The 13,258-nt window shown below is 62.2% G+C and overlaps 1 protein-coding gene across 1 annotated transcript in view; it reads right to left on the bottom strand.

Annotated features, from left to right (window-relative positions):
• The window catches only part of ITPR3 (inositol 1,4,5-trisphosphate receptor type 3), a gene marked incomplete at its 5' end in the record, with an annotated part of 38,065 nt that extends 29,018 nt beyond the window's left edge, over positions 1 to 9,047 (bottom strand). The window contains 3 exons of the mRNA XM_082295963.1: positions 133 to 254; positions 3,071 to 3,141; positions 8,959 to 9,047. Coding sequence (XP_082152089.1) covers positions 133 to 254; positions 3,071 to 3,141; positions 8,959 to 9,047 — 282 coding nt within the window. The remainder of the gene's footprint in view (positions 1 to 132; positions 255 to 3,070; positions 3,142 to 8,958) is intronic.
• Between the last annotated feature and the right edge of the window lie 4,211 nt (positions 9,048 to 13,258).

Consider the following 13,258-nt stretch of genomic DNA (forward strand, 5'->3'; position numbering starts at 1 on the left):
GGGAATCCCTTCTCATCCCAAACCCAGCTGGGAATCCCTTCTCATCCCAAACCAGCATCACCAGAGGTCTGGATGCCATCACCCACTCAGCTCGTGGGCACTGCCCACTCTGGATCCTTCGCTCCTGCTCACCTGGAGCTTCTGCAGCAGCACCACGTCCGCAATCTTGTCCTTGTCCTGCTTGGTTTGCTTGGCCTTCCAGTACTGCTTCTGGGCAGAGTAGCGGTTCATGGGACACACTTTGAAGAGGCAATCTGGGAACAGAGCAGAGCAGAGCCTGGTGAGGCTGCAGTGGCCACCAGGGTGTCCCCAGCAGGGTCAATGTCACCAAGGAACAGGGACACTCCTGGACTGGACGAGGGACACACAGCGGGGACTGGTGGAGGTCACGTCGCCGTGTGCTGGCTGCTGGATCGGCTTTAAATCAGGATAAATAATGAGTCCAGGAATTACTCCACTTCTTGGACTCGTGATTAGAAGTGTTCCCATCGGAAATGGCTGTGCTGTTTGGGAAGGAAAGCTTCAGGGGGGAGAAGGAGCCCTGACGGAGCCCAGCTGCACCAAAGGAGGAGAGGATCCTGGCCGGGAGGGAGGGAGGGAGGTTGGGACACGAGCAGCCACCTCCACATCCCTTGTCACCCACGGGACACCCTGAGCCTGCAGAGGCTGTGGAAGGACCCTGGGGTGGCTGTGCCATCGGGACACGCACGTCCATCCCTCCGTGACCTGGATCACCAGCGCTGGATGCTCCGAGCGCTCGCTCCCGCAATCTCTGTGTCAGCAGTTCTATTTCAAACCCGAAAGGATGCACAAGATGCATCGCAGCTCCTCCAAACTTTCCCTGCGCTGCAGATTGCCCCCATTCGCCTGTTTTCCCCCAGGATGGTGGGCGGGAAGTGCAGACATCCATGGCCAGGCTTCGGGAACCGAAGCAGGAGAGCAGATGTCCGGAGACAACGAGGCCCTCACATCTCCCAACCCCCTTCCCGGGCTAGAGGCTGCGCGGGGCGAGGGCAGGAAGGGCTCTGCAGCCTGAATCGCCCTAATTATGCCTGAAATAGCAGCCCACAAAGTTCAGACACAAAAAAGAAAATTAAAAAAAAAAAAAAAGTCCCTTCCCTGGCTGGCCGCGGGCCCGAGGCGCTGGCGAGTGCGTATTTATTTACCTGGGAGTGCCGCTGGGGCAGCGCCGAGCGCGGTTCTCACCGGCTGGGGCCGCTGGGGCCGCGCCAGGTTTCACATTTCGCTTCCCAGCCCTGTTTGCCAGTGGCACATCCCGTGCCAGGCAGCCGGAGCCGCCCGCGGGGCCGGGGCAGCGGAGCTGCCGTGCCCGGCTGCCCGCACCCCCCGCCCCGAGCTCCGGGAGCCGTCTCCATTAAATTGCTAATTAGTGGGAACTGCTGCAAAAGGCGCTGGTGGGGAGCAGGAACCAGGGGGGAAGTAAAAAACCCGGCACAGCCACTCCGAAATGGCTGCGAGTCCAAGGCCAGGCTCAGTGCTGAGCTCGGTTTGGCCAGGAGGGAAACTGAGGCACGGCGGGGGTTGTGCGTGGAAAATCTCCAGCACAGCTTGTGTTGGGAGCCGGAGATTTTGGCATCTGGGCCAAAGCATGGATGGATTTCTGGAAGATGGATTTGGGGGCTGGAAAAGAGGGAAGGTGAAGGAAGCTCCTGTGCCAGCGCTGCCCGGCACGAGGAGCTCGGAGGGTGATGTGGGGCTGACCTGCCAGGACCCAGAGTGGGCTGGGGGGCAAAACTTCACACCCAGAGAGGCCTGGGGGGCAAAATCTCCAGGCGAATCGTTCAGGGAACTGGGGCAGCAGGGCACTGAGGGCACTGGGGACACTGGGGACAGCGGCAGAGCTGAGGGTCCCACTGCTCCCTTGCCTGGGAGGGTGGAAGCACCGGATTTGCTTTTCCTGACATGCCTGAACTGGGCTGGGAAGAGCCTGGGCGAGGGGAGAAACCGCAAAAACAAACGAAAAAAAGCAAATAACTGAGAGGTGTCGAGCGTCTCTCCGAGGAGCCGCGGACAGGAACAGCTCCCAGGTGGGTTCTGGCATTTCCAAAGAGCCGTTCGGAGCTGACCTCGGCAGGAGGGTCCTGTTTTCCCAGCGGGAAGCCCCGGCACGACCCGTGTGCGGCTCAGGATAGGGCAGGGTCCGGCCACAGGATGTGGGGACGGCGACAGCGCATGAAAATCCCTTGCAGCCTCTCGCCGGTGCCGCAGGGAACAGCCCCAGCCCGTTGTTTCCCCCTCGCCGCAGGCGATGGCTATCGAGCAGGGAGAGCTCTACCTTTCCGGCCATTAGAACAAACAGCTGGATATCCTGATAGGGAGTGCAGCGAGCCGGGCTGAGCCGAAAAACCTGAGTCTGGAAAAGAGATTCAACACCGGCGCACGGCCGGGCAGGGGACGGGGTGGCTGCTGCACGTTCAGCCCCAGGTGGAAGCGTGGGAATGGGATGGGGCTCGCTGGGATTCACGGGGCTGGGGGATGCTGGAGATGCTGGATGGGTGGTTAATTAGACTCGTGAATAAATTAGTGGCGATAACTTCCATGGAGAGCCAGGTCACTGCTTGGTGGGATCCTGAGAGAGTGGAAAAAATGATGTCTTGAGACGTTTTGGGGTGTGTGGGAGGGAAGGAGGGTGCCCAGGGGGATGGGTGCTGTTAAAGCTGCCCTGAGGAAAAGCTGGGGGCACAAGGCAGAGTGGGGAGCCGATATTTAAAAAGACTTATTTTAAAAAAGACATAAAACGGCAACGGGGGGATAGAAGGAACAGCTGCCCTAAAGCAACCCCAAATACAACACCACAGTCACGGCTTTGGGGAGATTTCCCAGGTCTCTGCTCCTGGCTGTGTGATCCAGGCACTCAAATCCAGCCGGGATAGGGCCCTTCCCTGAGTGTGGAGCACCCTGAGCACAGGGGGCAGTCAGGAACCAGCCAGCACTTCCCAGGTGGGTGCAGTGGGAGCTGCAATTCCCCTTCCCAGCGCTGGTGTGGATGCTCAGGGCCAGGACTGGCCCCGATGCCGCTCACGGAGTGACGGAGCTGCCCCAGTCTCACCTCGGAACTTCTTGGGGGGGTTGTCCAGGTCTCCGGCCGCCGGCTCCACCACGCACCGATCGTCCACCAGCCTGAGGGGGACAAAAAGCGGCAGCAGGGTCAGGAACAGCAGGATGGCAGCGGGGCTGAGTGGCAGAGTGGCCACTGGCCCAGAGTGACAAATCCAAAGCTGCGCCTCCTGTTTCCCACCTGTTTCCCACCCATAAATATTTTTTGGGAGCCGAACACACCTTCCCTCGTTTCCCGCTGCTTCCCTGTGTGTTTTCCATCCCTCTCCCTCAGGCACATGGGGCTGGTGCAGCAGTGAAGGACCAGGGAAGGTTCGTGGCAATCCCTCCGGGCCCTTTGCTCGGTGACTGGTGCCAGAGGGGCCCCTGCCCTGCCCAGCTCCCGGCTGAGCCCCGTTCCCTCCTGGCACACAGTGCTGTTACTGCACCCTTAACCCAGCAAAACCAGGATGAGTTCAGCTTCCATTCCCTGGTTTTCCTTCTCTGCCTGGGAACTCTTCCCGCCGGGACACAGAGGGTGCAGGTGCTGCGGATGGAGGTGGCAGGGCCCCCCAAACCCGGTTATTAATTATTATCTGATCAGAGCTGCAGGCTCTGCCCATCGGATCACGGCTCTGTCTCCTCCCTGCCCACCTCTGCTTTCCCAGCGTTGAGCAAAATCCCACGGGCTTGGCCTCGGGTGCTGGGGGCTGATCTGGGGATAGATGGGATGTTTCTTTCCAGAGTTACTGAGAACAGCCAAGCAGAACCCGGCAGAGGGATCTGCCGAAAGCGCAGAGGGGTGAGCGTGACCCGAGGGGCTCCCTGTGCTGGGGCACCCGGAGCTCCGTGTGAGGCTCCTGAGGGAACTGGGTGCTCCAGCAAGACAGGCTGTACCCGCTCGCCCGCTTTCCCCAGCCCCGGGAAGCTGGAGCAGCAGTAGAAACTCTGCTCCTGCTCTGGAGAGCGAGAGGGAAGCGTGTCCCCACCTGCGGAGCGTGTGAGAGGATGCAGGAATGCGCCTGCAGCGCTCTCCCGGAGGGAGAATCCATCGTGGGACAGCTCTGTCCCAGGAGCAGCCTGGAGCCAGATGCAGCAAAGACAAAGCAGAGCCTGCGCTGTCCCCTCCGCCCCCAAGGGACTCTCGGTGTCCCCAGCAAACAGAACAACCCGAAAATCACTGGAGATGGATGCGCTGCTCTGCAAAGGGCTCAAAACCAGGCAGATCCATCCCACTTGCAGACCCGGCCTCCTTCCCTCAGCCCAGCCGCTCTCTGGAGGAGGGGAGAATTCCTTTCACTCGCAGAGAGGAATTTGGCCTCGGTGCTGATGGATGGGGACCCCGGTGCTGCCGTGTCCTTGGCGTGGAGGCGTGGGCTGGCACCGGGCTCTGACACCCATGTGCTCCTCACAGCTCCCTGGGGCCCGGAGATCAGCCTCGGATTTCACATAAAGAGAGAACAGCAATTTGCCTGGTGGCAGCAGAAGCTTCAAAACAATTAGCAAAGACCTGGAAAGTTGGAAAAACCCCAAAGCCACAAGCTGTGGCCAGACAGGGCTGCCCCGGCTTTGCAAAGGCCTGTGGGCAGCAGCACAGGGGGTTTGGGGCTGTCCAAACAGCTTTTCCATGGGTCATGACAGCAGGGAAGGAGCCAGGCACATTTCCAGATCCCTGCAGGGCACGGAGCCTTGGGAGGGCAGAGAGAGAGGAAAAGGGGAAAAACCAGAGCGGCTGCACCACAGGGGACATGCAAAGCCCCAGCCCAGCCCCGGTGTCACTCGGGGGCAGTTTTGGTTTCTCTTCTGTTATTTTGATGGGAGACAGGGCAAAACAACCCCTGGGATGTGCCTGGGAGCAAAAACCACCGAGGCCTGAGGACACCAATCCACGGGTGGGGCTCAGGGAGTGCAGCTCTGACCCTCAGCACATCCCCAGCTCCCATCAGTGCCCATGGAGGCAGAAGGGCTCGATTCATCGGTGCACTTTAAACCCCCCAAATCCTCCACTCTCACGGCTGGAGGTCTCTGAGGAAGTGCCCGACCTGCCTGGTTTATTTTCAGCACTGAAGAAAACAGCACGGGAGCCTCCCCGCCCCAGCCGGCCCTGCTGTGGCACTGCCCCGTGCCCGGCACCGCTGCTCCACCGGGCAGGATTAGAGACAGTGACCTGCCAGCCTGGAAGTCTTAATTAGTTAACGATCTCAAGGCAGTTTCAGCATCTTTAATCCCAGGATTATGCGCTCGGCAGGAATGCGAAGTGTTCATTTTGTTAAACTGATACTCCGGGCGAGCATTCCTCAGTTAAAAAAAATGCTGAAAATAATAATAATAAATAAAAGGGATTCTGACAGGGTGGACATGAGTCACCTGGGAGGCCGCTGGGGCTGGGACACGCTCCCGCTAATAACCGGCATTCCCGCGGTGGGATGGGCGAGGGAAGCTCCCTAAGAGAGCAGCGGGGATGTGCGAGGGCGCCTTTAAAGGGGAAAACGGGACTGGAGACGTGCAAGCACCGGGAGAAGGATCCTGAGCGAGGCACGAGGCGGGATGCGCCCATGGAATGGCATTTGGCCATTCCAAATTCCCCCACCCCGGGAGCAGGAGGGGCGGGATCCGGCACTGAGGAGCCCCTCAAGGCGCGGGCGAGCATCTTGGCCGGCTCTTAGCCCCGGAGTCCTCGCCGCGCTTCCAGCGGGACTTCCTGATGCTTCCAAATCCCGAGCACAAAGTGATTCCCTGGCCCGGGGCCAGCGCGCTTGGCCTCGTGCGAGGCAGAGCCTTCCCCGAGGTCAGGGGAGAAGCAGCTCGTCCAGCGCTGCAGAATCCAGGGCAGCCGGACCCTTCCGAGCCCTCCCCGGGAACGGCGCCGAGCTGGAGCCCGCTGGGCTGGGGAAAAACCTTCCCCAGGTGTGGCACAGGCGATGCCAAGGGGAGCTCGGGCACGCCGGGGTTCAGAGGGGCCCGGGGAAGGAGGGGTCTGGGAGAAGGGAAACCCTACAGAGCCAGGAGAACCCCGGTACCAAGCCCAGCAATCCCAGGAGGTGAGGAAAAGGAGGGGGAGGAGGAAGAGGAGGATGATGAGAGCTCGTCGTTGGCCGTGGGGCCAGGTCAGCCCCTCTGGCACCCGCAGGCTGCAGGGTGGGCACTGCCCCAGGGAAGAAAAAGAATAAAATGAGCAGGGCAGCCACAAAAATGCAGCTTTTTGGTGCTGTGCCGGTGCCAGGAGGGCTCGGACTCCTCCTCCTTCTCCTCCCACCCGGCAGGGACGGGTTCATCCTGACCCGGCAGAGCTGGAGTTACCCTTTAACCAACTGCATCTCCCCGGGCTGCTCCACCCCAAAATCCACCTGCAACCACAGGCCCAGGTGTCATTTCACCTGAAACAGCCGCCTGGCCCCCAGCTGGGTTTGTCACCGACCCTTCCCCTCTGCGAGAGCCACTTCTGAGCCTCTGAAGGGTCCTGGGAGCCTGGCAGGGATAGGGATAGGGCAGCCCGTGTCCCCAGAACCACTTCTGGCCACTCCAACACACCCACCATGTGCCCCAGCCCCCCAAGGGTCACCCCCAGGCCACTGTGACCAGCCCTCAGCCCCGCTCTCCCTTCCCAGGGCGCTTTTTTGGGCTGATTCAAACATTTCAGCTGGTTTGGGTCTCTTGGCTCGGCATTCCCACCTAGCCCAGCCTCAGCCCCACGCTCCTCCCGGGAAGTTTTTCCTGCTCACGAGACAACACCCACAGCAGAGAGGGGGTGAAAGGGAGGGTTTGTGCCTGGGAGCCCCGACAGAGAGATTCGGGGGGCTGGGAGCAGAGGAGCCTCAGGTGGGGGCTGCAGGGCTCCCCTCACCTTCACCCCACACGCCGGAGACCCCCGGGGCTGCTCCACAGGGCGCTGGCACAGCGATGTCACAGCAGCCACCCTTAACGTGACACTGGTGACCAGCACGTGGGGACATTCCGCGTCACCCCATAAAGAGAGGATCCCACTGCAGACCCCAGGCGATCCCACAGCCCAGAGCCAGCCCCTCCACAAGGAAGGATGTCAGGAGCGCTTCCGCAGGGCGCCCGCGTGGGCTGGCAGAGCTGTTTGCCTTGCAAATGAGCTAAATAAGGTCCCTGTGGCAGGAGGAGCACTCTCGGTGAGTCACCTGGTCCCTTATCGCAGGAGTGATTTAAGGTGTGGTTGGGTCTCCCGGGTCGCAGGGCACCAGGGAAAACAATTTTAATTTTTTTTTTTTTTTTTTTTTTGGGGGGGGGGAAGAACCTGCGGGAAGCAGAATCCTGGGAAAGCGGGGCTGCCCAGCAGAGGCTGTGCTGGGACTGGGGAGAAGCGGATCTCCAAGCAAGTTCTGCTCTTCAGGTGCTTCTGAGGAAGTCTGGAAAAACACCTGGCAAAAAAGGACCAGAGCTGCAAAGGGATCAGAGCTCCGAAAAATCCACATATTTCTTACCGAGCCACTGGGACGTGCTCCGGGGGCACCAACCAGTGCTGGCTCCCTGCGGAGCCTCCTCCAGACCCCGTTTCCAAGAGGCTGGAGCAGTGCTCAGCATCCCCTGCCTGGGGACAGCTCTGGCACTGGGGCAGCTCCAAGGAGACCTCTCCAAACCACCCATGGGGATGCCCCCGAGGGGTGCAGGAAGGGCTGGCACGGCCAGGCTGCACCTGCAGGATCTGCTGCCCGGCGCTGTGGCTGCACACGCGGGGATTCTGGGCACTTCTGCACCCTGCTGCACCGCATTTCTGGGCGGCCAGGTGGAGGGAGCCCCGGTGGGCACCAGCCCAGGGGCCACACGTGCCCGGCGGTGGGTGAGGGACACGTGTGGGCGCAGGTATGTGCGGCTCTGCTGCGGCAGGGGCATGTGGGAGCAAGTGCATTCAGCGCAGATTATAGAGCCGGGCAGCTCCTGCCCCAGGAATCCCATCCAAGTCAGCATTCCTGCCTGAGCTCAGCCTCTCCTACACGCAGCAGCGTGGGGCAGGAGCGCTGGCACAGCTCCGCGTCCCCCCCGCCGGGGCTGCGGGCACGCTTTGGGGTCCTGAGTCAGGGTAAGGAAAAACCCACCCGTGCCCCAGGGCGGCCCTGTCGGAGCCCTCCCCACGCTGTCCCTGTGCCACCGGGCAAACATTCCCGGTGGGAGCAGGCCGGTGGATGCAGAGGGGCATCTCTGGCCTGGCTGTGCCCAGGGGCTGCCCCAGCAGCACCGTTGGCTTGCACGGACACAGGAGTGACACGGGATAGGAGTGACACGGGACACGTCCCCAAGGTCTCCACTCCAGGTTGGGCAGAGATCCCCTGGGCCCTGCTGCCACATCCAGGGAGCTGCCTCTGCCCGCAGCTGGCACTGCCCTGTCCCCCAGCCCCAGGCAGCACTTGGTAGCCACGGGCAGCCCGGCTTGGTGACCCTGCGGCGATTCCCTCTGACCACCGGGTGTGTGGGACATTGAGGGGGACAGCGAGAGCCACCACTGCCTGTCCAGGCAGCCTCCAGCCACACTGGACAGGGCTGGGAGCACACAATGACCCCGTGCCCAGGAAGGGTCCCGCCTGCCCGAGCGGCCGCCCTCGCACATCCCCCTCCTCATCCCACCGACCCCTCACGCTGCTTAAACCCATTTCATCCCCCCCAGTCCCTAAACGGGGGCAAGCGGCTTCTGGCCAGGGGAAGGAGGGCTGAGGGTCCCTCCTGGGCCACATCCTGCCCCTGACAGCAGCTGGAGCCGGGGGCGAGCCCGGGGACGAGCCCGGGGGCACCCTGTCCCCCTGCCCGGCACCGCTCCCCATCGCTGCTGCAGCACCCGGAGCTTCCTGGCTCCTTTTCCCACCACGCTCCGGCTCAGCACCCCCATCCCGTCCCGTCCATCCCGGAATCAGCGTCGGGCGGCCCCGGGAGCCCCTCGCTCACCCCAAGGTGCTGATGAAGCCATTGACGGAGCCCTCGGCGTACAGGGAGACGATGTCCCCGATGTGCAGGAAACTCGACATCTCATTCATGGTTACCCTGACCCGGCGCGGCGCCGCTTCCTCCTGCAGTCACCTTCCCGGGCCGAAATCCAGCATGGGCGAGCGGAGCCGGGGGGTCCCTGCTCCGGGGGGGCGGAGGGGTCTCTGCTCCGCGGGGGGACGATCCCAGCCCGGCTCCTGCCCCGGGAGCAGCACCGGGAGCGGGACGGGAGCGGAGCTCCACGCACAACTTTTACATGTGCCGGGCAGGAAGGGAGCCGGGCAGGGAGGGAGGAGGAAGACGAGGAGGAGGAGGAGGAGGAGGGGGCGGGGGATGAAGCTCAGCTAAGGATCCGCATGGGCTCTGTCCGTCTGTCCGTGCCCCGTCCCGCACAGCTGCGCTACCTGCGCCCAATGCAGGGGGATCAGGAAGTCCCGCCGGCAGCAGCGTGCGGGGAGGGGACCCGGGGCCGCCCGGGACGGGGGGAGGACGACGAGAGGCCCCACCCCCGCACCCGCCTCCCGTCGGGGGGGCCCGGGGGTGCGGGGGCTGCGCGCCCCGGTGCCCGCGGGCGGCCCCGGCAGCGCGGCCACCGCCCGCCCGCGGAGTCCCCCCCGGCTGCGCTCCCCTGACTCAGCTCCACGACCCCCGACCCCCGGCACGAAGCCCCCCCAGCAGCCCCTCGAGCTGCCGCAGCACGGAGCTCCCCATCCCGGGGGTCTTGCCTGCGGCTCCCCCCGCTTGGAACGGCCCCGGGCGCTCGGGGGTCGCGGGGAGCCCCCCACCCTCCGCAGCCATCGGCAAAGCGAGCGGTCACTGCCGCAGCTCCTTCCGTGTCCCACACGGCCCCTCTCGTGCCACCCCTTGGCTGCAGCAGCACCGGGACACCCCGGGAGCCGCCGCTCCCCGTCCCCCTTCCCGGGATCCCGCAGCGCCCGGGGCAGGCAGGGCCGCAGCTGAGGACAAGGCGGCTCTAGGTGGATTTTTCTGCCCCAGGCGAGCTCTTGAGGCTTCCTGAAGCCCAGGTGGCTCCTGCCAGCAGGGCCAGCTCGCACCTGCTGTGCCTCTCACCAGCGCCGTCCCCTCCTGTCCCCACAGCGCTGCCAAACCCTCCCTGCACCCCCCGCCACGGTGACAGCCCAGCCCTGAGAGTGTCACAGGGCTCACCCAGCACCCCAAAACGCCCCATCCAACCCCTCCATCACCGCCAGGAGCTGTGGGCAGCAAGGAAAGACCCCCGGCCCCTCCTCCAGAGCCCACCCTGTCCCTGCTCCCTTTAAGGAGCCTTCCCAACACCACCAGGCTGGGCCAGCTGCTCTGCGCTCCCAAATTAACACTGGTGGGAAAGGACAACATCCTCAGAGCATCTTCTGGACAGCACAAATGACCCAGTTCCTCACTTTAATTAAAACTTGCCTGCTGTAAAAACAATATCGGAAGGGAATTTTAAAAAAAGGAAAAAAAGCAGCATGATGCTTTTCTCATTTATTTCCCTCCTGTCCTCTTTTCTCGCAAACAAACACAGGTTTTGGGAATATAAACCTTGCCCTAAATAGGGAATTTTTTTTTTTTTTTCTTTCCACTAGGAAACGGACAGGTCTCCTGGCAGAACAAAGGGGGAAAAAAATTAGTGCAATTCCTCTGGGGGGGAGATGCGAATTCAGGTCCATCAGGATTAGCTGCGTTTTCAGCACAGGACAAATTTAGAAGCCTTTATCTCAGGGCAACAGAGGGGGAAAGAGAAGATCATGAGGAAGAAAAAAAAAACTTGCTGCTTTTAGAAGCAAATGAAGGTTTCACAACAGGAGCTCAGGGAAAGCCCCAAGGAACCAAAGACCAAAACTTCATGCCCGGATCAGCTGCTTTGAGCACAGACACGAGCAGTGCCTCAGCTGAGGGGCACCGTGGGTGTGCCACGCCAGTGCCACCGGCCTCACCGGGCATGGCTGGGCAAGGGAAACCCTCTGGGAGTGCAAAAAACTCCATGGCGCTGAACAAAAAGGTGTCTGGCCTGGTTTCTGCTGCTCGGGAGGACTGGGAACAGCAGGACGGAGACTCTGGAAGTCTCCATCCCACCCCATGGCACCACCAGGGTGCTGACAGTGCCCAACCCCTGCTCAGGGCTGAATGTCCCAACTCAGCCGAGGGTGGGGAACCCAAAATGTTCCAGGGGTGCCCCCCTGCCCATTCTGAACCCTGGGAACGGTGACATAACATCCCCAAATGCTCCCTGGGTGGAGCTGGGATGGATGAAGCCCTCCCCATCCTCCAGCCCTGGGATGTGACAGCTCTGTCCCTGTGCTGGGCACAAACAGGGACCCCCAGAAGGTCACCAAGGTTTGTCCCCACACAAGCAGCAGCATGGGCAGGTGGCTTCAAGGAGCGGAAAATGCACTTTTCCTGAGGCTCAGCTGCTCTCAGCATGGCTGTGCCCACACTGAGCCATCACCCTGCCCACCCTGCGTGTTCCCACTCTGCACAGGGTCCCTCGGATGTTCCCATCCTGCGGGGACACTCCGTGCATGGCCTCAAGGCCCGTGAGGAGCTGCCAACAGCCTGCAGCGCTCAGGTGAGGGGGACCCCTGGCTACGGGGTTGCTCCTGGTGGCCACCTCGCCATGCCAGCGCTGGCCCAGGCTCCGGGGAAACAGAGGAGTTAAAAATAAGAACATTTCCTTCCTTACCCCCTACTTTAAGCCGTGTGATAAATAAAAACTGGGAGATTCTGCCTCCTGGAGAGGAAGCGGCTGCGAGGAGGCCGCCAGTGAGTCAGGCCAGCAGAAATCATCCCTGTTCCTGAGGCACAGCCTCCATCCCATCCCATCCCATCCCATCCCATCCCATCCCATCCCATCCCATCCCATCCCATCCCATCCCATCCCGTCCCGTCCCGTCCCGTCCCGTCCCATCCCGTCCCGTCCCGTCCCATCCCATCCCGTCCCATCCCTGGCAGGGCCGGGAGCCACATTCCTTTCCCATGCTGAAATTGCTCCTTTGAAGGCAGCAGCTGAAGCTGCAGGGTCCCCTCCCTGCCCCAGGCCCCCGCCCTGCCCGCGGGATGCTCCCTTGGCAAAGCTCCCCTCACCTGCCCACCCTTCCCGTTCCCTGCAGAGGGCTGGGGTTGCATTCCCAGAACGGATCACCCGGGGTTGTATCCTCCCCTCAAAGCTCCACTTGGAGCTCGAGTTTGTCCGGATGTCTTGTGAGCAAATCCATGGCAGACGGAGGGGATGGAGCAGGTGTGGGGGCTGGGGAGTGCAGGCGGGTGGTGGTGCCCACACAGCATCCCAGCGCCCTGCCAGGGCCTCCTCCGGCTTCTGCTCTCCTCGGGAATCCCGACTCAAGGCCGGCAGCTCAAGGGTGAAACCACTTGGAAGAAGAAGAAGGAGAAAAATGACTGTGGCTGCCTTTGTTGGAGGAGGAGGGAGGGAGACACTCGGTCCCTTGTGCCGAGCAGAGCAGGGAGCGAGAGGGCTCTGCTGAGGGTCAGGCAGAGGAGGGGGGTTCTTGGGCCAGGAGTGGAGTTTGTCCCTCACCCTGCTGGCTCTGGGTGCTGCCTGACCCCGCTGCTGCCCCCAGACCCAGCACAAAGCCTGTGTGGAGCTTTTCATGCTGCTGCCCCATCCTCCCACCCCAGAGAGCAGCAGCCTGGGGGCAGGACCAACCCCAGGCCAAAGAAAGGGTTGTTTCAACCCCATTTCTCCTCCTGAGTGAGGATTTCACAGCCCACAGCAGCTACCCCTGAACAAAACCCCTCCTTTGGCGCAGAAGATCCGCGGGGATGAGGGTGAGACCCCAAATCTGCTCCGAGCTGCAAACCCAAACCTCCCCCATGCAGCAGCTGCTCGAAAGGCGCCCCAAGGTCTGTGGGGGAAGAGCTGAGCCCCCTCGGGTGACTTCATTAACGCTGGAGACGGGAGCAGCTCCCTCCTGCCTGTCCCATCTGTGCCCCAGCCGGCTCCGGCGGCGGCTGTGCCAGGGCTCCCGCGGGAGCAGCCGCGCTCCCCCGAAATAGCTCTCAGACTGGATGACTTTGGCCCACATCCTCAAAGGTGGTGAGGCTCCGGGTTACCTCGGAGCACCTGAGCCCCCCCCTCCCCACACCCACAGGGGTGGCAGGAGGCGGCCTGGGAAGGGGACGATGCTCCAGCCGACCTCGTGATGCCCCCGTGGGTCTGGGAGAGGGAAAACCAGAGGAGCAGCTGGAGGAAAAGAGGGCAAATTCCTCAAATCCCACACTTGCTCCTTGTCCACGCATCCAA

Source organism: Coloeus monedula (genome assembly GCF_965178545.1).
Source record: "Coloeus monedula genome assembly, chromosome: 23".
NCBI classification, from domain to species: Eukaryota; Metazoa; Chordata; class Aves; order Passeriformes; family Corvidae; genus Coloeus; species Coloeus monedula.